This window comes from Notolepis coatsorum (genome assembly GCF_963971535.1).
Source record: "Notolepis coatsorum genome assembly, chromosome: 2".
Taxonomy (NCBI): Eukaryota; Metazoa; Chordata; class Actinopteri; order Aulopiformes; family Paralepididae; genus Notolepis; species Notolepis coatsorum.
The window spans coordinates 24,156,471-24,180,543 of record NC_140166.1 but is presented as its reverse complement, the minus strand read 5'-3'; the positions used below and the strand labels follow the sequence as shown (position 1 = coordinate 24,180,543).

The following is a 24,073-nucleotide window of genomic DNA, read 5'->3' as shown; positions in this document are numbered from 1 at the left end:
AGGGGAGGGGGAGGAAGAAGAGCACCGGAGTAAACATGGTCTTCAGCCAGTTATTGTGTTCTATACTTTTAATTCCATCTATACGCCGTTTGAGCAAACATAGTATTACTGTGTTCAAGTGGCAATTCTCATAAACATATCAGATCACCACAAAACCCACCAAGACTGATCAACTAAAAACATGAAACAAACCCAAGAACACACAGTATCTCAAACAAAACATAAAAATTAAATAGAGCAATGAAAATATAATTAGGCACTTCCAAGCTCTTAGTTTATTTGTTTATGGTAAAAGAAAGTATACAGATTAGAGGTCCCTTTATGAAGATGACAGGTACTTGATTTCTTTTTTGAGAATTGTCTCCTACTCCAAAATCTGAGATTCTGGGACTCATCCCACTGCCCCCAAGAATCACTATTGACTGCATGGTCCTTGCTACATATGTGTGAAGGTAGCAGTCTACAAAAAAGCAATGCCTTTTCACAATATACAATAATTTGAAAAATAAAACAAAGAAAAGCTAAAGAAAATAATGTAGTAACAAAAGGTTATTGCGTTAAAAATGAGTACAAATTAGCATCTGAAAAAACCCTAAATAAAATTAATAATAATCATGCAATATGAAATTAAAAGCAAGATATGGCGATTGGTCAAAGGCTTTCTCGAAAGGTAGTTTTGGAACAAACAAACAAAAAAAACATATTGTGGTAAACCATGACTGAAGAGACTTGGACAACCTGACTCTTACCATAATGACCAAACGTCCACAGTATTTGTGCCTCGTTGTCCAAAGTCAATATCTGAACGCATTCAGGAGTCCAAGCGAACCAAGACCGCATGAGAGAACGGGTGAATAATAGAACATAATCATCTATATACAATAACAGCTGGAATGTGACCCCATTGATTGTTTTATTCAGACCTGTGTGTGCATGCACGCGCTTGCACGCACACGCGCGCGCGCGCACACACACACACACACCACACAAACTGAACATTTGCTGGATAATTCTATCTGGGATATTTTCAAAGTTTACAAAAATAAAACGGTTTACTTTTGAAAGTGTGACAAGTGAATGGCGAGTGAGACTGTCCTCACACGTAACGTAAAATCACTGAGCACTTTTGTTTTTTAGCATAACCAAGTCCGGGGGACATAAAGAGAGCATCGTTCTATATACCCTGTACCACTTCTAGTCTGTTCCACATCTGTGTTGGTTTCATATGCTTCAGAGTTTCATAGGTGCTGTGAGGTCATTGTGGGTCATGAGACTGTGCTAGACCGCTGTTACTCTGCGGCCAGAGGCAGCCGGCCCTAACGCGGATGCCTTCTAGCCACTGCCCTCCTGAAATACCGTTGCCCTGGCATGTCAATAGTCTGAATATGGACAACACGTATTCCAGCATTTCGAGGGGGAGACATATAAATCGAAGCTGACAAAGAAAACGCTGATGTAAGGACCGCCACATGGCCGGGACATTGTTGCTAGTTAGCCGGTTGCCGGTGCGCGGCTGCCATTAGTGATGCCAGAGACGGTACAGTGACGTCTAGAAGGCATCCACGTTACGGTCAGCCGCCTCTGACTGCGGAAGAACACGGCGCTCCGTGTGCGTTGCATTGTGGGAACTCACATGAGGTCATGGCAGCTTCGTAAATCTCTTGCCATTCTGCCTCATCGGCTGCTAGAGAGGAAACAGGAGGAAGGAGAGAAACTAAGCCTTCCGGTTCCGCTTTTCTTTTGTGTTGAACTGGTCTGCCGGGATTTACATCTCTCCCTCGGAGGCCTGGCTGACGGACTTACATGTCTAAGCCCCAGCCGCCATCAATAAAGAACCAACACTAGGGCTGAAACCATTCCTCGAGTGTCTCCATTACTAAAAAAGCATCGAGGCAAAGTCTTTGCATGGAGGCCTCGTTTAATCCATATAACTATATTCAGCGTACAGCGTTTCACATGGATGGTTATCACTGTGGCACGACGTGCTCGCGGTGAAGAAGATCTGACGGTGCGGCGGGGAGAAGAGACGGGCCGGAGAAAAACCACAGAAAGTGTCCAAAGTTTGGGATAATTTAAAGCTGAAACTAAATGAAAAGTCTGCAGCTTCTTCACCAGCTCTGGAAAAAATAAGCAGCTGAGCTTTCCATCTGGTCTCTCTTCACTCTGAGAGTCCTCCTACACACACACACACACGCACACACATTCACTATCTCTCTCTCTCTCTCTCACTCACACACTCACACACACACCGCCTCCTTCTCCTTCTCCTCCTCCCTCTCTCTCTCCCGTTTCATCCACTCCACTTAAGCCAACAGTTAGCGAGCCTCGTCCAGATAATTATACAGAAATCACTCTTTGGTCTCGTCGTTATGTCGTTTGCTCACTGAAGATGGAACGTTTTTAAATGACAGAACAAGAAAACAGAAAATACTTTACATTTGAGGCGAATGAATAAGGAAAAGGCAAAGGATTCCAACAGCAGCCCATACTGTAGCAAGCCATGCTCCAGAACAGTGCCAGGTAACGGGTTTGAGCACAAGACGTTTAGCGAAGCACCGAAAGTTAAAGGACCGACACGCCCACCGCTATAAGTTAAAAGATGTTGGAGAGGTTGGCGACAGCTCCAGTTTCAAAATAACTTAAGCATTAACTCATTCAGGGCCCACAGCGCCCTCTGCTGATGCCCTTCTGGGCCAACGCTGTATCCAATGGAGAATAGGACTTATTTGCGAGTACTTAAAACATATAAAATATAATAGCAATAGATCTAAATAACAGTGGTCGTCAATGAGTTGCTTCCAGTCAACATGCACGAAACAGATCATTTTTTCATACATACATTTCCATTTTATACCGTGATGAATATCAATATATTTCTAGAGCGTTCCGTCTCATCTCAATAAACCCCAGCAAATCGATATTAAATGTATTTCCTTAGAAATCGTGCCATTTGTCGCTTGATTTATGAATCGTTTTCAAATAAACGCTAGATTAACGCTATTATATGTGTACTTATGCACGAAGAGGGTCTGAAAAATCGGTTCTCCGTACTTTGGTCGGCGCGACCTCACACACACACACACACTCCGATGGCGGTGATAGGAACATCTGATTACCCCAAGCCTCGTAACTAGGGATGTCCGATATTATCGGCCTACCGATATTATCGGCCGATAGTGGCATTAAAATATGATATCGGAAATGATCGGTATCGGTTTTCAAAAACAAATAATATATATTATTTTTTTACATTTATTTAACCTTTATTTACCCAGGCAAGCAAGTAAGAACAAATTCAGATTTTATTTATTGTCAAAAGTATGCATAATTCCACAACAAGATATATGTAATGTTAATTACCTGAAATTATTCCGTTTTTGGGGGGGGGGGGGGGGGGACCCTGCATATATCGGTATCGGTTGATATCGGTATCGGAAATTAAGAGTTGGACAATATCGGTATCGGTAAAAAAGCCAATAACGAACATCCCTACTCGTAACATAAAGGCCTTACCTCACATCTGATGTCATGCAAAAAGATTAATCCAATTCCTGATCGCCATTCCAAATATTGATCGCGTTTATTGATCCAACGTTATATCCAAAAACACATAGATCCACGCTGCTCCCAGTCCCCACAGTCAATGCAATAGTATCCAGCTGCATCCCCGAGAAGTAAAACCTGGACCGGACAAATTTTTTTGCTGCACAGTCCCAGCCAATCCAATCCAATGATGTGCAATACCATCCGGGAGACGATAGGCGGCGGTAATTGCCCTTTGCGAGCTCAGACCCATTCCCAATGATAACGTCAGGCTGGATGGATGAAAAATGAAATGGATATCGCTAATAAAAGAAGGCTTGAGGAATCATACAACTGGGTTTCAATTTATGAGAAAAGTACTTTGACTCTGGTCAATAGTAAATTAACGTAGAACATGCAGACGGCTGCACCCTGTCCAACTGAGTGAGCAGCTGACATTTTAAGAGACCGTCTTGTTCTCTCTTTTGTATACTACTATTGCACTTTGATCATCTGTATAATACTTGACTACTAAAGTAACGGATAGCCAGGGCTCTAAACTATACTGAGAATATGCGGCGAGTCTGCAGACATGTGGAGGAACGACCGTAACGGTGCGTCAAAGCGAGAAGTCGACACAGATGTGAAAAAGATTGAAACCCCTGGGACCCCTGATAAACTGGGAGACCTCCTCCTGGTTCCCAGATGTCTGGACAGTGTTGGCGCTTCGTCTACATCCGCTGCGTCCTTGTGCTCCAGAGTGGCTCCAGAGCCACACAGAGACGCTCACACTAGGGAGGTCAAACGTTCTGCCGTGATGTCATCAAACGGGAGCTCCGCCCACAATGCCGTTTCGGCAGCTTACATTTTCGAGCCACTTCCCTCACAAAAGTCCCAGGCGATACTTTCAATTGGTAGAGCAAACAACCACTCAAACTGTAGCCCACCCCTGTGTGCACGCGATGGCGTTTGTCGGTTGATTTGTTGGAGAAATGCTTGTCAAAATGGTGTCTGCTTTTTTCATTCAAACGATTACTTCTCTTAAATAGGAGCCAAATGTTGCCCCAAATATCGACTACAACCGAGTGGAATGAGATTATTCTTTCCATTTGGGACTTTTGAGTGTTTAACCTAAAGGCGATGGGTGCGCCGTCACCTATTAGGAATCAAATGCGGCCAAAGCGGCGTGAACGCTCTCTGATATTTACAATCTCGCACTGCGATCCGCTCCGAACTCAAAAGACTGTTTTCCATGATCGATTATAATGGATTACAGCGGGTCAAGTGATTACAGGAAGTTGCTGTAACAAAATTGTTAATAATTTTTTTTTATGTTGTAGACCATCTCACAGAGCTGGAATAGGCAATTTAAATAAATATATGCTCTACCACAGATTAAAATATATATATATTTTGGGTGACGGCAGAAAGAAGTTTGACCTCCCTCCCTACTCACCGTGATGATGGATTGGAAAAGGAACCTAAACACTGTCATCCTAAGAGCAGCTTTTTTTTTTTTTTTTAACATGAGAACGAAGGAAGGGAAGAGGAGACCCCCAGTCGTGTTTGGCAGAGGAAATCAAGTTCTCGTCAGGAGAATTCACTGATATGTCATTCATATACTGCATCTATGCCCTGTACATGTACACAGAGTTGTTGATTAATATACGTTGAAGTGAGTTAGCTAGTTTATAGCATACGTACTTTGAAGAGACACATTGTTTGGGGCAAAAACTGAATAAATGTGACCAAAAGAAAAACAAATCTTAGCTCCTCAGTCCGTCTCGCATCCAGAGCGTCACTCCGTTCCACATTTGGAGAGAGTCCGTGTTTATATATCTCTTTTTAAAAACGTTTTCCTAGCAAAGAAAGAAGTGAGGGATTACATGATGTGGCAGATGGGGGGAGGAGTGAGGAGAGGCATCTACAAAGAAATAAAAGGACATTTTTTTAAAAGAGGAAGAGGGGAGCAGGCCGTTCCCGGTCAGTCCGTCTGTCTCTACCCGGGGGGCCAGCGCTCTGTCCCTCCCTGCCTCCCTCCCCCGTTCTCCGTTCGCTCTCTAGCCCCGCCCACCACCACCACCACCAAAGTCGGCAACGTCACACCCGTGCTTTTCACGTTTCCCAAGGAGGCCATTCTCCGGTGTTCTTCATTTGGTGAAGGCGGCCACCACAGACCACAGCAGCTCGTTGGCGCCGGCCTTGGCGCTCTCCCCCTCGGGCTCCAGGTCCAGCAGCTGCCTCACCCTCTTCATGGCCAGGTCGTACTGCTCGTCCAGCAGCGGCGCGAAGGCATTCTCCAGCACGTCCGAGGAGTGCGCCAGGAAGATGAGCGCCAGCAGCCTCTTGTCCATGCGCTGCGGGTCATTGACCCACTTGTCCAGCACCACCTCCTGCACCTTCTTGATGAGCCGTTGCTTGATGTTGTTGTTGGTCAGCGGATGCGTGGTCATGTCGAACAGCAGGAAGTTCTGCTTCTCCGTGGTCAGGACTCCCTTCTCCACCAGGTTCTTGGCCAGGCGCTCACGGACGTTCCTCAGCTGGTAGTGCAGCTTCAGTGGGTTCCATGTCTCGCCTGGAGGACAGAGAAAGACTGTTAGCACTGGCTAGCACAACTGGACTTCTGTTTGGGTTTACACGCAGGGGTGGGCGCGTTAGGAGTACTACAAGCAGTGGTGGGCGCGTTAGGAGGAATACAAGCAGTGGTGGGCGCGCTGGGAGTACTACAAGCAGGGGTGGGCGCGCTGGGAGTACTACAAGCAGGGGTGGGCGCGCTGGGAGTACTACAAGCAGGGGTGGGCGCGTTGGGAGTACTACAAGCAGTGGTGGGCACGTTGGGAGTACTACAAGCAGTGGTGGGCGCGCTGGGAGTACTACAAGCAGTGGTGGGCGCGCTGGGAGTACTACAAGCAGTGGTGGGCGCGCTGGGAGTACTACAAGCAGGGGTGGGCGCGTTGGGAGTACTACAAGCAGGGGTGGGCGCGCTGGGAGTACTACAAGCAGGGGTGGGCACGTTGGGAGTACTACAAGCAGTGGTGGGCGCGCTGGGAGTACTACAAGCAGTGGTGGGCACGTTGGGAGTACTACAAGCAGTGGTGGGCGCGTTGGGAGTACTACAAGCAGTGGTGGGCACGTTGGGAGTACTACAAGCAGTGGTGGGCGCGCTGGGAGTACTACAAGCAGGGGTGGGGATGTTGGGAGTACTACAAGCAGTGGTGGGCGCGCTGGGAGTACTACAAGCAGTGGTGGGCGCGCTGGGAGTACTACAAGCAGGGGTGGGGATGTTGGGAGTACTACAAGCAGGGGTGGGCGCGCTGGGAGTACTACAAGCAGGGGTGGGGATGTTGAGAGTACTACAAGCAGTGGTGGGGATGTTGAGAGTACTACAAGCAGTGGTGGGCGCGCTGGGAGTACTACAAGCAGGGGTGGGCGCGCTGGGAGTACTACAAGCAGGGGTGGGCGCGTTGGGAGTACTACAAGCAGTGGTGGGCACGTTGGGAGTACTACAAGCAGTGGTGGGCGCGCTGGGAGTACTACAAGCAGGGGTGGGGATGTTGAGAGTACTACAAGCAGTGGTGGGGATGTTGGGAGTACTACAAGCAGTGGTGGGCGCGCTGGGAGTACTACAAGCAGTGGTGGGGATGTTGAGAGTACTACAAGCAGGGGTGGGGATGTTGGGAGTACTACAAGCAGTGGTGGGGATGTTGAGAGTACTACAAGCAGTGGTGGGGATGTTGAGAGTACTACAAGCAGGGGTGGGGATGTTGGGAGTACTACAAGCAGGGGTGGGGATGTTGGGAATACTACAAGCAGGGGTGGGGATGTTGGGAGTACTACATGTATGCCCATTCCTACTATCCAGGGGAAACCTGGCTTTCATCTCCATTAGTGGAGTTTCACTCATTCAGAACATCTCATAAACAATTCTAGACAATGGCTGCAGTCAATACATTTAATTAAACAAATGAACACCAGACCAACTAGGCTTGGGCGGTATCACTTTTTTCATACAGTTATACCTTGATTATATAATACCCCGGTGTACGGTATTGAACGGTATGACTTTCATTTTCATCAGCGGGGGGGGGGGGGGGGGGGCCCAACCCGTGTTACCAAGTAAAAAATCGCGGAGATGGCCAGTTAGCCCGCAGCATCCGAGTGCTACTATCATTAGCTCTCAGAATGGAGCCACTAGCCAGAAGCCTGCAGCATCCTAGTAATACTAACGTTAACTCTCAGAATGGTAGCCAGGAGCCCCGCAGCACCCTAGTACTAGTAACGTTAGTATTGTGTATTCAAAAACACACCGGACTGCGACGTAACGTTTTACCGTTTATTTGCTTGTTCCACCAGTCCACAACAACAGACACTCTCGTTACCACAACGTTTTACGGTATTTTCACAGCACTGTCGCAACATTACCGTAAAGCGTGACCACCGTTGTGATACACATAGACAACAGTTAGCTCTCAGAACAGCCAGTTAGCCCGCAGCACCAGGCAGCAACGGTAAGCGTGTCTCGACTCATTTAATTTCCAGTGAAGCGGGGTTTCCCCTCCTCCTGTGTGTAGACAACCAGCTCTGCGGCTCGCTGCCTCGCTCCACTAGTGACTCGAGGACTGGTCTTGCCCTCTGCTGGCGCGTGTGTGCAGTGCACTACAACCAACCACTGTTAAAACTCAGTTTCACTGTAATATAAACCGAAATGGATCTGTGATTTTGACGGTATTGATTTTCAATACCGTCGGTATCTCTAAATACCCCGGTATACCTTAATACCGTCATACCGCCCATGCCTAAGACCAACTGAAACTTTGAGTCAAGACTGTGTTACAGAAGGGCGGCTGGGTGCTGCAGCGGACATTGCGCTCGTCACCAACGCAAGAGACACCGGGTTCGAATCTGGCTGTCGGCGTTGCCTCCGGCTTGGGCCGGCCGTCATACTAACTCAATTGGCAGAGTTAGCGGGTGGAAATCGATGGGTGGTAATCTGGACGTTGTGGACAGTGACTCCTACAGGTCGGTTGACGCCTGCACAGCAGAGACAGGAAATGGCGGGGGTAGTGTGAGCCTCCCACACGTTACACCTCGCCAATGAGAGTCCGCGCTGGCAGGTGAAAAGATGCGACAGGCTGCCTCCTCGTGTATCGGAGGGGACACGTGATGCAAGGCTTCTATCCTCGCTACAACCGGCCAGTGGGGGGCATATGCGAGCAACGTTCAAGACAGGGGAGGGGAGAATTGGCACAGCGAAATTGGGATGGGAGAAAAATTGAAAAAGGAGAAAAAGTGGATAAAAAAAAAGAAGACTGTTACAGCAGAACTGCCCCCAAAAGTGTAGCATCTATTTTTTGTCGCAAATATGAGTGAAACGTCCGCACTGTCTAGCCCTGTAGAGTGTGGAGCTGCATACCTCCAAGACTTTCTAACATCACGGACAAGGGCCACACAGACCACGCTGCAATGATTGGTGTTATGGTGACAGACCGCTCCGTCACCATAACATTGGCAATCATTGCAGCGCGGCCTGTTACCATAACGATCTTTCTGACGGGCGACGTTGCAATGATTGGCGTCGTTATAGTGACAGATGGCGTTGCAATGATTGGTGTTGTTATGGTGACAGATGGCACTGCAATGGTTGGCGTCGTTATGGTGACAGATGGCGCTGCAATGATTGGCGTTGTTATGGTGACAGAAAGGTGATCTTGGAGCCACTCTGAATGAACTATGAAACAACCTGTTGTTCATAGAGACGATGACCACGCACCTTTTAGAAAAGACTCAACTTTGTCTAGTTTGGGACCGCTTCTGGTCCCGACTTAAACGTGATCTGGACTAGATTCAAGAGATTTATTCGTCACATACATACACAAGACATGTAGTGAAATGAAGGTGGCCATGCCCGCCTTGATTGTGCAAAAAATACAAAGAAAAAAAAAGACATGATAAAAGTACTAAGATAAAATACAATACAATGCTAAGCTTACGAATTAAGGTAATGAGTCCTATATACACTACTATACAATATACAGTTATACTATAGTATATATATATATAACATTAACTATACTATACTAGCTATACTAACTATACTATACAAAAACATAGTTATGGTTTTTAAAGTGACCTTTTCTTTTGTTTAAAGTGACCTGTAGTGTGTTTGTGTGTGAGAGAGTGCAGGATGTGTGGTGTGTGTGTGTGTATGTGTTCATGTGTGCTTGTGTGTGGAGAGATCAGTGTTCTGATGGCCTGGGGGAAGAAGCCGAGTCTGAGACTCTCTGTTCTTGCTGCATGTTATTGGAGGCGCTTGCCTGACCGCAGCAGCTTGAACAGGCTGTTGTTGGGGTGGTGAGGGTAGAGCTGCCGCGGTATTGATGTTTTCCTTACCGCACAAATTTGCGAAATATTTCCTACCGCCGCGGTTATTACTGCACGCACACAAAAAAAAATTAAAAAAAAGTTTGAATGCATTTTTTTTTAGTAGTCTACTCTTTATAGCATATAGCCTGCCTCTAGTCTAAATGTCTATCTTTAGAGGATGACTTTGCAGCATGAATATTGTTTGGGATTCGGCAAGCACGCATTAGTTATTGAAAGTGAAACACGGATTCGAAGTTTCCCCTCTGGTCGTGTGCCGTTCACTCGGTGTCGCGGGCAGGGGTGGTTACCCCCCCCCTGACCCTTTCTTATTATTATTATTATAAAGTTACTACTTTATAATAAAGGCATTCGTTTTGTGGCATTAACGTTATATAGTTACACGTTCAATAACATCAGCGTATTTACCGGACCATAGCAAGGGCAAGCAATACTCAATTCATATCTCAGTTCCTTTCTTTGCTCAGAGCGTGCTGAGTTGTCCCATTCTGCGGTCTGTTAATAAAGTTTTCAATCAGACAAGTGTATAGAACGAAGGGCTTTTATTATAACATTCGTTGCAGACAGTAAAATCATTATGTCTCGTTTAGTACTCCTGAGGAGCAATGGTAGTCCACTCCGGCGGGGAGCTAAAGCTAACGTTATTAGCCGTGTTGTGATGAGCTCTGATCAATTGGTGACATTCAGGACGTAAAAACGTGTGACGCGTCTCTCTTCTGACCAATCAGTGGTCTGCAATGTTTCACGTGACTTTTCTGGTACCCAATAGGGTCGCTTGGAACCTCGATAGAGGAGTAGGGTATATCTGCAGAGCCGCAAGCCCAACGAGAGGAGGGTACTTTATTATTATTATAAAAAAACAGCGGTTATGCGGTATTCAGCCTACTCTTGCGGTGGGCGTGATGTAACCGCGATACCGCGGTAATGCGGTAATCGCGGCAGCTCTAGGTGAGGGTCCTTCATTATTCTGCAGGCTCTGGATTTGCACCTCCTATTGTAGTCCTGCAGGGGTGGTAGTGCAATACCCGTAGTACGCTCTGCTGAGCGCACCACTCTCTGTAGAGCCTTCCTATCCTGGGCAGTGATGTTCCCAGTCAGGATGCTCTCCACAGCCCCGGAAGAGAAGGACTGGAGTATCTTCCCCGATACTCTGTACTTCCTTAATTGTCTCAGGTGATAGAGGCGCTGCTTTTCCTTTTTTACCAGTGTCTCTGTGTGTTGTCCATGTCAGGTCCTCTGTGATGTAGACTCCCAGGTACTTAAAACTGCTCACCCTGTCCATGATAGCCCCATTAATCCACAGTGGCGTGTGTGTCCCCTGCTGTATTCTCCTAAAAATCCACGATCAGCTCCTTGGTCTGAACATGCAAACTCCACACAGAAAGTCCCGGGAGATACCCCACCTGGGTAACTGACATCGAGGAAACCTGGTCCCCAAGCGGGAATTGAACCCTGGACCTTCTTGCTGTGAGGCGACAGTGTTAACCACTGTGTCATTTCATGACCACAGAGGTGAGTGCCACCGATCTGTAGTCATTTAGGCCTGCTGGGGAGGAGTTTTTTTGGTAGAGTGCTTATAGTGGACACCTTGAAGCAGGCAGGGACCAGGGACTCGGCCAGGGATAGGTTGAATAATGTGGTGAACACTGGGGATAGCTGGTTAGCACAGGTTTGGCGAGTGATTCATGAAGACCACTCGCCACTCTGGTGAGTAAAGACAATCGCCAGAGCCAACGTTAGGTAGCTAGTCACATAGATATAAAACACTAGATGGCTCAAGGCGGAGTCTCCTGAGTACTTCAGCGGCGGCCATCTTGCGAGAGTACATGCACCATAGACATGCATGTTATGAGTGGGTGTGCTCCACCCTTGCAAGATGGCCACCATGTGGCAACGTTGGTCTCCGTTGGCCAGCAGCGCGGGTAAGCCATCTAGTGCTATATATCTATGGCTACCTGTAGCTTGCTTGCAAACTAACGTTAGATGCTGGGCTCCCCGACCAGCAAGTTAGCTAGCTAACTGTTACCAACGCCAGCTACGGTGGTTTTGATTTGCTTACTCGTGAGTAGTACGTGCATTGATAGCAGGGAAATAATGTCCACAGCCACTCCGGTGTAAAACAAAGATATCTAAATGGTTTATTTCTCTTCCACAGCGAAGTCCTCTTTACAGAAGTGATCCTAAAGCTATTTTCACACACCAAAACGTGTTTGGCTGTTTACTGCCACGAAATATATTCACTATTCACGTTACTACTACAAGTTAAGAAACTGTATTTTCCCAGTCTCCAAAATCACCGCAGACTCGCTGGCTCTTAACACTTTGAGTGCCACTCAGGGCTTTTCTCGGGTTTACGCCCCGACCGTTGAATGCCACGGTCACGAGTATTCACGGGTATTTTTATTTTAGTTTTTATTAGCGATCTGAAATCATATTGCATCACGCAAGCCTACCGTTGGAGATCCCGGGACCGCCGGCGCTCAGATGTATATTAAAAAAAAAAAAAAAAAAAAAAAAAAACGCCCCCTATAGTCTCCCAGATGGTAAATCACCCTTTTGGAATGGACTCAATGAAAGTGAATGGGAGAACGGATTTCTGACTCCACATTTTACTTCTCACTGATGCAGCCGGGGTCTACCAGAGTTCATTCTGGAGCCTCTGAGCCGCGCGGATCATGTGTTATACTGTACACACGATGGATCAATACATTTATCGATTTTTTCGAATGGCAATCGGAAATTGGAATAAACCATTTGGATACCATCTGACCTCAGGTAAGGAATCTATGTTATCAATGTTAGGATAATCAGACTCGTTTTCACGGATATATAAGCGTTTATGTGATATGTGATATGGCTGTTTTGACTGTAAAAGCCATGAGGAAATAAGAGCAGCGATTATCAGTGCACGGCACGAGCGTGCGTGCGCACACATACTATCGATCATCTAGCGTTTATTTGAAAACGATTCATGAATAGGCCGACAAATGACAATATTCCAGTAAAAGGCGATTATCATAGGCATGGGTTGTTTTTCCCCGGAAAACGGGTGATTTTCAAAATGCTCTCAAACGGAAATGAAGCGATAAAAATACAATCTGCCTTGCCAATGTTGACTGGAATATGAGTCTTTGATAAGCAACGGGCAGATTAGACACAGACATAATTTAAAACATAGATTAGGCGATATTAACGTTAACATTGGCCGTGGATGGTGGCATTCAACTGGGTAAAAAGGAAAACACGGCCGGCACTGAAAGTGTTAAAGGGAAAGTGACACTAATTTCCTATAAACAGTTCTGAGCTAAATAAAACGGTTCAATGACTTTATCTAAATCAAATCAATATTCCTAATGCCATTTCAATGTAAGGTTATACAAATAAACATTATAAACATTCTCACTAAATATAATACAATAACCTAAATATACAGCTAAGCCCCATTGTATTCTGAAATGTAGACTTTAACAGTGTAGGCAACTAAGCCAATATAAATAAGGTATAACTTATGAGTGCTTTGGCTCCTATAAATACAGTACAGCTCAATACACACAATTGTTAACACTTTAATCGCCATGGGTTAAATTCATAATTTACCATCCCTCGCCAGCTCTATTTGTCTATGGAGAAGTTCCCCTTCTTTGCAGGGCTATAACTTTTTAAATTCTATTGCTAAATTGCCATTATTATGGCCCATTCAATGTCCTATATGTATTGTTCAGGGTGTAGCAACGTTAAATTTTTTCATTCACCTATTCATACTAAAATATGGTCTAAAGTATGGTTTAATCGTTGTCTGCAGCTTTCTTCAGAACGTGATTTATAGCCCTAAATGCATTATATTGATGATCAAATACAGTTTGGTAGGAATCTGTGCGAGATAAAAAATTTCAACTGGACGTGGTTCTAGAAGTTTCTACGCATCATCTGATGATGACCGGATGGGCGGGGGATCGTTTATAATTCCGTGGGCAGCGTTAGATGATTCATCCAGAGTGGGTCATATGTTCATCAGATCAGTTAGTATAGAAGATGAAGTATCCTTCACTTCATTCATGTATGATTTGTGATCGTATAGTCTACTCTTCTCTCTGCATTGTTTATAGTTCTGGTGTTCGGTTCTATTTAAGGAAAACGCAGACGAGGTGGTCTAATCAAACAAACTGCGGTGTTTATTTCCATTTCTCAATAAACCACAGCTATGAATCAAACAAGTACAAGATCTTTACTGTAATCTAATCGTCTCTTTGGTGTGGCAATTTTGTCCATGATCTGATCAGCGGCGGCCGATCAGAGCGTTCTTCTCCGGTGGTGGTTGGTTGTCGCCAGGGCAACCTTGGGTCTCCGTGAGTCTCAGCGCTCAAGCAAGGAGCGCTTGATTTCGTCTCTCTCCGTGGCAGGATCTCCTGCTGCGAAGCGATCTTCTGTCATCGTCTGTCTCCGTGGCTCTGTGTGTGTCCGGCTCGGCTCTCGAGTCTCCGGCTACTCCGTCTGTCTCCAGCGCTCTGTGTGTGTCCGGCTCGGCTCTCGAGCTCCGGTTGGTGAGTCTCTCTCCGTCGGTGGAGGTTCAGCGCTCCAGTCGCCAGCGCTCATCTCCAGGTTCCTTCTGTCAGCCGGTGTGTGTCGCTCCAGGTCTGTCTGTGTCCGTCCATCTCCAGGTCTGTGTCTCAGTCTATCTCCTGGATCCTCTGTGTCTCCTCGCCTGCCCTTTTAATGAGATAGAAAAAAGCCTTTCCCCTGCCTGTCAGGTGACGTCACCCCGCAATCGGGCTTCCCCATTGGCAAAATTCCTTCTAGTAGGACCTTTCAATGAGTGACACGTCCTCCTGTTCTTGTGACACAATGTTTACACAGTCTAAATTGGGGAGACTCCGACTGGCTCTCCGTGCACAGATAATAGCATATACATCCTTCAACAGAAAATAGAATACTTGGTCCTTGATTAACCATTGACCAATACTGTATAGTTTTATCTTGTAGCATTAAGAGATTCTATTCTTTATTGTCTAAACAGTGACTAACAGTCTTTTCTTCAGTTCTGTCCACATTTTACTTTATTTGATTGAACTATTTTCTAAGGACATCTAACTATTCTCTCTGACAAAGCCATTAGTTTTATCTATTTCCTTAAGGTCTTAAAACCGTCTGGTCTAACTATTAGAGTTAATGTGTAACTAGTGGCCTTCTACTTAAATTCAGTCAAATCTGATGTGTAAGGGGATTCCAACTGGTCTGATGTCATCCCTCTGACCTCTGAGCCCATAGCTCTGTGCAGCTGCCGTGTCGTAACCTGAAATTGCTTAGCTTGTGTAAATAAGACCTTTTGACTTCAACTGTATTTTCAGTTGGTTTCCTGTTTCTTCAAAGATAATTATCTCTTCCTCTTTAGTCTCTTACCAACTAGGGCCGTGGGGGAAATGGGTCATTCCAAGTAAGCTTTTGTTCTTCTTTAGCTAAAGTACATACCACTCCTTCCTCTTGAGAGGTCAGTTTATGACCTTAATGGTCCTGGCCACCTGGTCGGGGGGAGTCACTGTCTCTCAACCTCTTTAGCCTGGTGCCACAGAGGATACCAACATGGGATTTCCTGCTCCTTCTGTCAAATCAGCAATTTCATCTAATATTATTTTGTACAGTTCCGTTGATATTTTCATGTTTCATTTAGATAAATACACGACAAAGACGCTAGAAAATAACGCTGAATCTTAAAGTGGCTTCCTCGCGCCGCTGGCAGATGAGCGTGGAACAGAATTTTTTCTATTATGGGATGGAGACATGCCCGATCCATTTCCAGGTTGTATAATAGTATATACGTCCAAATCATGTTGTTTTTTCGAGTTATTTGCACCGATCGATGTTCACTGTGTCAATACGGAGTCTCTCTAACGATAGCGAGTGGCCGGACCACATATGGATGAGCACTACCGGTTCAAAGGTTAATTTCCGGTTGGCGATCTGCCGATCGGCCACCAGATGGCGCTCTTGAACCGCTAGAGAGTTGAGAGGAGATCAGCAGTGTGTCTCAGGGCTCCGGAAAGGAAATATGATTTCGATGACAGATTTTTGAAATATTGACATCAAAGACGAGTTACGGCGTCTTCGGCAGAATGAGCATGGCTAGGAATGACGTGAAAACTCGTCCGCGGCGATCATAGTGTTAAGGGGATGCAGACCAGAGAAAGACTTTAGTCTTGTTTACATCAGGGTCCCCCATTTTCAATTCATCATTATATAACATACATGCAGTGTTGGGCAGTAGCTAGCTACAAGTAGCGACGCTACATAGCTTAACTACATTTCTCAGTAGCGTGATGGTAGCGTTGCTACTTTTGAACGAAGTAGCGTTATTTGTAGTGTAGCTATTTTTAGACCCAAGTAGTGACGTAGCGTGAGCAAACGCTACACGCTACTGTCCGGAGAAACTGCCTGGACTGCTAAATAAAGATTTGTGGGGGAAAAGAAATCCCCGGAGAAAACCCAATATGATTGGTTGGTTGGTTTAGATATGAGTATGACGACTCACGATTGGGTAAGGTTAGGGGCTTAGGGCAAAACATTACGGGTAGGCCAATCAGAGGCAGGATAGGGCGGGTCATGCCTCCGCTTCAAAACACAGACCACATGAAGTGACCAGTCCGCGCAAAATGGCAGAGGCAGAGGGATTCAATGTTTCCAGTGAAACTGATGGCATTGATGAAGTTGACGTCCAGGACAATGCGCCATCTCCATGGCCGTATCTGGCCGTATCTGCTCTCAACTTCCCACACTTCCAGCACTAATTTGAGAACACACATTCAGGTGAGCTGATGAAAAGCTTTACATTACCATTGTCAACTGTTCCCAAACAGCACACAAGTCAGTGCACTTTTTTGTCAACAGCTTTAACTAACAGATAGAGATAGCTGCTATCATGTTTCACTGTAGGCAGAAAATGAACAATATTATGGGGGTGGGGAAAAGAAAAGGCAAACTAACATAAATACACACACTAATAGCCCATTTACACCGGCCAGGCTCCGTGCTGGAGCCGGTTCCCGAACGTAATCTCGCACCGGCCGGCGTGTTCAGACCGGGATTAATTGGTTCAGAACGTGACAAATCGGTGCTCAGCTGGCACAGACATTTTTTTGGTTTTTCCTCGTGAACCGTGACATCATCAGTGGCCATGGCCGTGTCATATTCTAGGCTGTGAAGACGAGTAAACGGGGGAAAGTAGCGAGTCAGCGCGCGAGCACACACACAAAAGAATACACGCACACACACGCTGTATACGTTTGAAATTAATTGTTCCAGCAAAGTAGGCTTCTATTATTCGAATGACTTGTTTTAATGGGTATCATAGTAGTAAGTCCTACTGTAGAACATGACATATTAGCATGACATCTGATTTATTAATGCCAATACTGGACGACAACCGCAATTGGCACTTGAAAAGTGTACATGATAGATTAGTCAGTAGCAATTCATGACGGCCCGTTTAGCTGAGCTGGTTAGTGCGCTGCCTGTGGAGCGTATGGTCCCGGGTTCAAATCTTGGTTATTTTTTAGGGATGTCCGATATTATCGGCCTACCGATATTATCGGCCGATATTGGCATAAAAATGTGATATCGGAAAATATCGGTATTCAAATTTTATTAATTTTTTTTTTACATTTATTTAACCTTTATTTACCCAGGCAAGCAAGTAAGAACACATTATTATTTTATTTATTGTCAAAGTATGCATAATGTTGTGTTAATTACACGACAAGTGATATGTAATGTTAATTACCTGAAATTATTCATATATCTGCATATATCGGTATCGGTTGATATCGGTATCGGAAATTAAGAGTTGGACAATATCGGTATAGGTAAAAAAGCCAATATCGAGCATCCCTATTATTATATATATATTTTTTAACGTTAATTAATTTATCCACTCTGGTTGATAAGATAAGATATTCCTTTATTGATACGCTTGGGGAAATTCAGGCATCATAGCAGCATGGGGGATGGGGGGGGGCAGGTAGTAAAAACTACACAAGCAGTGTAAACAAATAAATCAATATAATTTACTATCTAACTAAATGAAATATACAGTATTCACAGTATCACAGTATTCACATAAGGTGCAGTATGCATAAGGTAGTGTTATTGTCCTTTTTGGGACACCAGAGTGGATAAATGAATTAACGTTACAAAAAAAAAAGAATTACCAAGATTTGAATTCGGGACCATACGCTCCACAGGCAGCGCACTAACCAGCTGAGCTAAACGGGCCATCATGAATTGCTACTGACTAATCCATCATTTACACTTTTCAAGTGCCAATTGCGGTTGTCGTCCAGTATTGGCATTAATAAATCAGATGTCATTCTAATATGTCATGTTCTACAGTAGGACTTACTACTATGATACCCATTAAAACAAGTCATTCGAATAATAGAAGCCTACTTTGCTGGAACGTTTCATTTAAAATGTATACAGTGTGCGTGTGTGCTTTTGTGTGTGCGCTCGCGCGTTGAGGCTCGCTAAGCCTTTCTCCACGCATTATTTTTACCTCCGCCTGAGTAACGCCCCCGTTGATGATGGAGACGGTGGAATGTTGGTTCTGCTTAAATGGGTGTAAACGCGGGCTGGTTCACCAGAGAGCACCAAGGTTCAGAGGGTTCAGAACGGAGCTGGAGCTTGAACCGGAGCCCGGGCGGTCTAAAAGGGCTATAAGAGGGAAAATATCATCTAGAGCAGTGGTTCTCAACCTGTGGGTCAGGACCCCCAGGGGGGGTCCCCACATGATATTGGGGGGGGCGGGGGGGTCCCCAGATGACAGTGAAGTGACCATTTAAGGTCTGTGGCTTTAAATCCCACAGCGTGGCTTGAGTACATCTAACCTAAATAAGAAGTGAACTGAGAGAAAATTCCCGAGCTGACAGCACAGGGCGAGAGAGAGAGCAGGGAGAGTAAAGAGAGAGAGAAAGAAAGATAGAGAAAAAGAGAAAGAAAGAAAGAGGGGGAGAAAGAGACTGGAGAGAGAGAAAGAAAGAAAGGCAGGGAGAATAAAGAGAGAGAGAGAAAGAAAGTGAGAAAAAGAGAGAAAGAAAGAAAGAAAGAGGGGGAGAGAGAGAAAAAGAGAAAGAAAAAGAGAAAGAAAGAGAGAAAGAAAGAGAAAGAAAGAAAGAAAGAAAGAAAGAAAGAAAGAAAGAAAGAAAGAAAGAAAGAAAGAAAGAAAGAAAGAAAGAAAGAAAGAAAGAAAGAAAGAAAGAAAGAAAGAGGGAGAGAGCAGGGAGAATAAAGAGAGAATGAGAGAGGGAAGGAGGGAGAGAAGGGGCTGAATTGAGACACTCCGGTGAGCAGAGCCAGACTGTACAGTAGCAGCACTCCGGTGAGCAGAGCCAGACTGGTGGACGGTATAAACGGTATACACGCTATGAATTTGCTCTACGGTATGGATTTTGACTATACCTTGTAACCGGTAGAGCAGCTCTAAAATAGCAATGACGTCATGTAGGCCTGTTGCAATAAGCAATAAATCAATTTATCGTGCAATAATGAAAATGAATGCAATGATTTTGACGGGCGCAATTAATTGCTGTTTGCGTGTTTGTTTTAATGAGGCGGGAACCAGTACCTCTCCGCGTGGGGAGGCGGCCGCTGGCGTTACTACAGAGTACAGCACGGGAGCTCCTGTGAGCACCATGCGTATGTTGGGCAGTAGCAACGCTACATAGCTTAACTACATTTCTCAGTAGCGTGATGGTAGCGTCGCTCCTTTTGAACCAAGTAGCGTTCTTTGTAGTGTAGCTATTTTTAGACCCAAGTAGTGATGTAGCGTGAACAAACGCTATACGCTACTGCCCGGAGAAACTGGACTGCTAAATAAAGATTAAAGATCTAGCGTTGATGCTATGACGCTTCCTCCTCATCGTTGATTGCCTGTAGTAGCTGCATCTAACGTTAGTAGCTAACTTTAAAACTAACCTAAAGTTAGTTGTTCACCAACAATCTCAACATTTGTTTTATCATTAGCTCAAAAACACAGAACCGGACGACACAAGTTGTCCGCTCATAGGTTCTGCTAGGATAATAACAACAATACTTCCGGTCGGTGGGTTTCAAAATAAAAGAGCAAAGTCTAAAACACCGGAAAAGACATTTATTTTGTACAGCGTTTTCCTCCACGAGTACTCAAGTACATCATGTGATCAATCGATCTGTTTTTTTTGCCCATCCCTAGTTTATCCTGTGCTGAAAAGTCTCCATTCCAATAGAGATAGTATATATTTGTGTTTATTTGATTATTGTTGAGCAGTGATGCCACAGATTACTTGTAAAAGTAATCCGATTACTGATTATTGATTACTCCTTTAAAAAGTAATCCAAGTTACTTTACTGATTACTTGATTATCAGAGTAACTTAGTTACTTTGAAAGTAACTAGGTTACGAAGTCGTCGTCGTTCCCCCAACCGTTTTTTTAAACGCTTTATTGAAAGTGCATAAATTGTTTTTAACTTGTTTCTCTGCACATAACGTAAATTGTTAAACTAGTGCTTCAGCTTCTGTACCATCAAGTATGGTAAAGCAACAGTCTATGATGCTCACAGCATTAGAGCAGCCAGCCAGTGGTTTTACAAAACCAGTGTATCCATTCACATCTAACAAATGCAGGCTGAACTATTCAATTATATCAACTGTAACTATTAAATTGTTTTTATAAATGTCTCTCTATAAACATACAATCAGTCTCTCTTTAACATGTAAATTAACTGTAAATCTGGCAAATAAGAGCTTTTGCTCTGCCACCATCAAATATACATTAATCAAAAGGGAAAGAAACAATCTCTCTCTTTTGCTGTTTGGCTGGCCTCCGAGTCCTCCTGTACCTACTAGTCGAAGCGTCGGCTAGTGTTGTGATTCCAGATGCTTTCAATGCAATTGGATGTGCTGTTTTTAGCGGTAGACAGTATTTTGTTTCCTCCGCATATGAACGTGAAGTAGTGACTGACGAGCGCTTTGGGATGGAAGTCTGAACAGAAACTCACTTTTAATTTTGCCAAGCGTTTTGGGGTGGAATTCTCCGACGACGGAGCCCTGCTGTCACACGATTGGCGCATATGTCACATGACGTGCTGTGAAGACCCGCCCTACTCTGCCTCTGATTCGCAGACTGTGGATGGGGAATGTGATTGTACCAAAGCAGAGTCACTCACAGACAGAGTGTCCAGTCACGCCGCGGCCCGCGGGACACATTCTTGTGTAACCCTTTCACTGCCACACTACGTCACTCCCAAAAGAAAAACAGCTCAAAATGTATTTTTGACTGTCGAAAACGAAATAAAATACTGCATTCCGCCTGCATTATGAATTTATGATGAGATAGTAACGAAATAGTAATGCACAGCCACTTGGACAAGTAACTGCAATCAGATTACTGGCTTTTAAAGATTAACGCGTTAGATTACTATTTTCGGGGGAAAGTAATCAGATTACAATAACGCGTTACTTAGTAACGCGTTACCGGCATCACTGTTGTTGAGCTATATTTTAATCGAGAGTAACTGGTAGTGTAGCTTACTACATTTTCCAAGTAGCTTGCCCATCACATAATCCGCGAGCCACAGTAAACAAACGCGAGCCACAGTTAGGGTGACCAGGTGTCCCGCTTTTGGTTGTATACTGCACAGCCATTTTACCTAATGTCCCACGTCCCGCATATTGAGAGGATGTCCCTCTTTTCGAAGCAAAAAATAAAAACATGGGTCTAAAAGCCCCTTCCTACAGTAAACGTAGCAACCCGCCTCTTGTCCACACACATTGCTCTGCTCGTTTTATCATTGCTCTCACGGAGATAAAACTGGGAACGAGGTTACTCTGCTTCTGACGCTACCTCATATCTGATTGGTTAGGTAGTAATTTAGGATATTTAAAATGTCTTCCAATGTTAAATAAAGGTTTATTGCACTTTGAAACGGTTTCCTTGCATTATTATGCTATTATCATTATATTAGTAAAAAAATAAAGTTGATTGAAAACTTTTGGGAAATACATTTCTCAAAAAAATTATTTCTCTCAAAACCGCAATAATATCACTTATCGCAATAATTTCTGGGACAATTAATCGCCCAGCAAAATGTGTTATCGTGACAGGCCTAACGTCATGTAACCACAGCGCGACTATTTCACTGCATTTGCCCCTAAAAATAGATAGAATTAGTCATAGGTAATAGATATGTGCAAACTGGAAACAGTTATTTAGGAGGCTTCGCGCAGTGGGCGTGTCAACACGCAATTGTCATTTCATAATAAACACATATCACCGCGGCGCACAGCAAGTTTCAATTTCAGTTCCTTGCATTTTTAACCAGTGGAGAAAGGTAAGAGATTTCCCTATCGTTTTTCTTATATGAATTATTCTACGTTAATAAAACATACCTGGTGATCAACTACAGTTTGCTGTGAACATTATGATATGTGTGTAGTGTTCTGATCATAGATATATATAGAACACTAGATAGCTTAAGGCGGAGTCACCAGCGTCACTTAACCGCCGCCATCTTGCCCAGGTCAGCCTTGAGTGAGAGTGAGTGAGCTGCACAGACAAAAATATTCATAACTCGCTGAAATATTGACGGATTTACAAACGGGTTGGTTTGCTATAAACATCAAAGATGTAGTTATGATACTGCATATCTGAATTGGAGTATTGCACTGTGTATTGCACAGTGCAATACTCCAATTCAGCCATTGGCAATTGGAGTATTGACCGGACCTGAAAGCGCCCCTACTCTGCGGCTCTGCAGTTGCATACTATTAGGATTCGTTGGGAGCAGCACGGAGTCTCGACTCGGGACTTATTTTATTTGGAATATAATGACTGTATACGCAAAAGTAGCCTAGTTTTAAGTTAAAATATTATAAATCTACATGCCTTGAGGATGTCATTCTTTATATAGCCTGCCTATCAGGCAAAAAAAATATTCTAACGGAAACACTGATACCGTGATATATACCGTTACCGTCTATGCTTCAAATTATACCGTGATATAAATTTTAGACCATACCGTCCACCCCTACTGTACAGTATAGTAATAATGCAGATATTGAGTGTATTTCTGTGAGAATGTGCGTGGCGCACGCCTCCCGCGCCGCCTCGAATCCAACCAAAGCGGAAATGATCGCTTGACGCCCGTGAGGCGCGCGCCCGCTTGCGGCCAGTGCGCACAGCTACGTCCGTTAACATGGGAGCGGAAGTGAAGCGGCAGTCGCCCGTCCGTCCGTCCGCCTTGAATCGCCTGGTGTGCCGGGGGCGTTATACTCCGAGTACATACTGTAGTAGTATAGACATATTAGCATAGTTGGTAGTAGTATAGACATGTAATAGTAAAATGCAGTAAGAAAGTTATTATTAGTTAAAATTCAGATATTGAAGAAGTGTGTTTTTGGTTGATGAAAAGTGGGCAGGTTTCAGCTAGGAGCGGGTATCAGGCAGCCAGAAGATGCAGAGTTTAGAGATAAATAATAAATAACGATAGAATAGAAAATACAATGACCATTACTGCATCAAAATGGATTCAAGTCATGGCACAAAAATGTGTTTGTTCTGTTCTATTGATGTCAGTTCATGTAAAGATGGATTTCGTTAATGTCTGTTTTGTGAGACAAATGTTTCTTGCACTTTTTCTTTGGCCAGGTTGTCATTTTGCTACTGTGGTTTGAGTTGAAACAGTAGTTTATCCTGTGCTGAAAAGTCTCCATTCCAATAGAGATAGTATATATTTTGGTGTTTATTTGATTATTGTTTTACTGCCTTTTATTTATTACCTTTCCACAGTTTTTTCCTCATACTTTATTAATATTTTGTACATGGTACCGCAAGGTACATTAATACAAGTTCATGTTAAAAGGATGACACAAAAAGCCAGACAGAGGGCTTGTTTCCAGTTTCAGTTTGTTTTATAATAAACAATCAAACTGAGAATTTTTTGCCTGCCTATTTGTTTGGTGGAAACTTGATCATGAAGTAAAAAAAAACGTAGTGCCGATGTAGCTAGCTATTTTTGCAATGTTCTTGTAGTGTAGCTTGCTACATTTTTCTGGGGATAGCTTCCGTTGTAGTTGAGCTATATTTAATCAAGAGTAACTTGTAGTGTAGCTTACTACATTTTCCAAGTAGCTTGCCCATCACTGCAT

At 44.3% G+C, this 24,073-nt stretch overlaps 1 protein-coding gene across 1 annotated transcript in view; it reads right to left on the bottom strand.

The window, feature by feature from the left end:
- Positions 1–222: 222 nt before the first annotated feature.
- The window catches only part of golph3a (golgi phosphoprotein 3a), a 97,452-nt gene continuing 73,601 nt past the window's right edge, over positions 223–24,073 (bottom strand). The window contains exon 4 of the mRNA XM_084307259.1: positions 223–6,097. Within this exon, the coding sequence (XP_084163385.1) occupies positions 5,673–6,097 (425 nt within the window). The 3' untranslated portion in view covers positions 223–5,672. The remainder of the gene's footprint in view (positions 6,098–24,073) is intronic.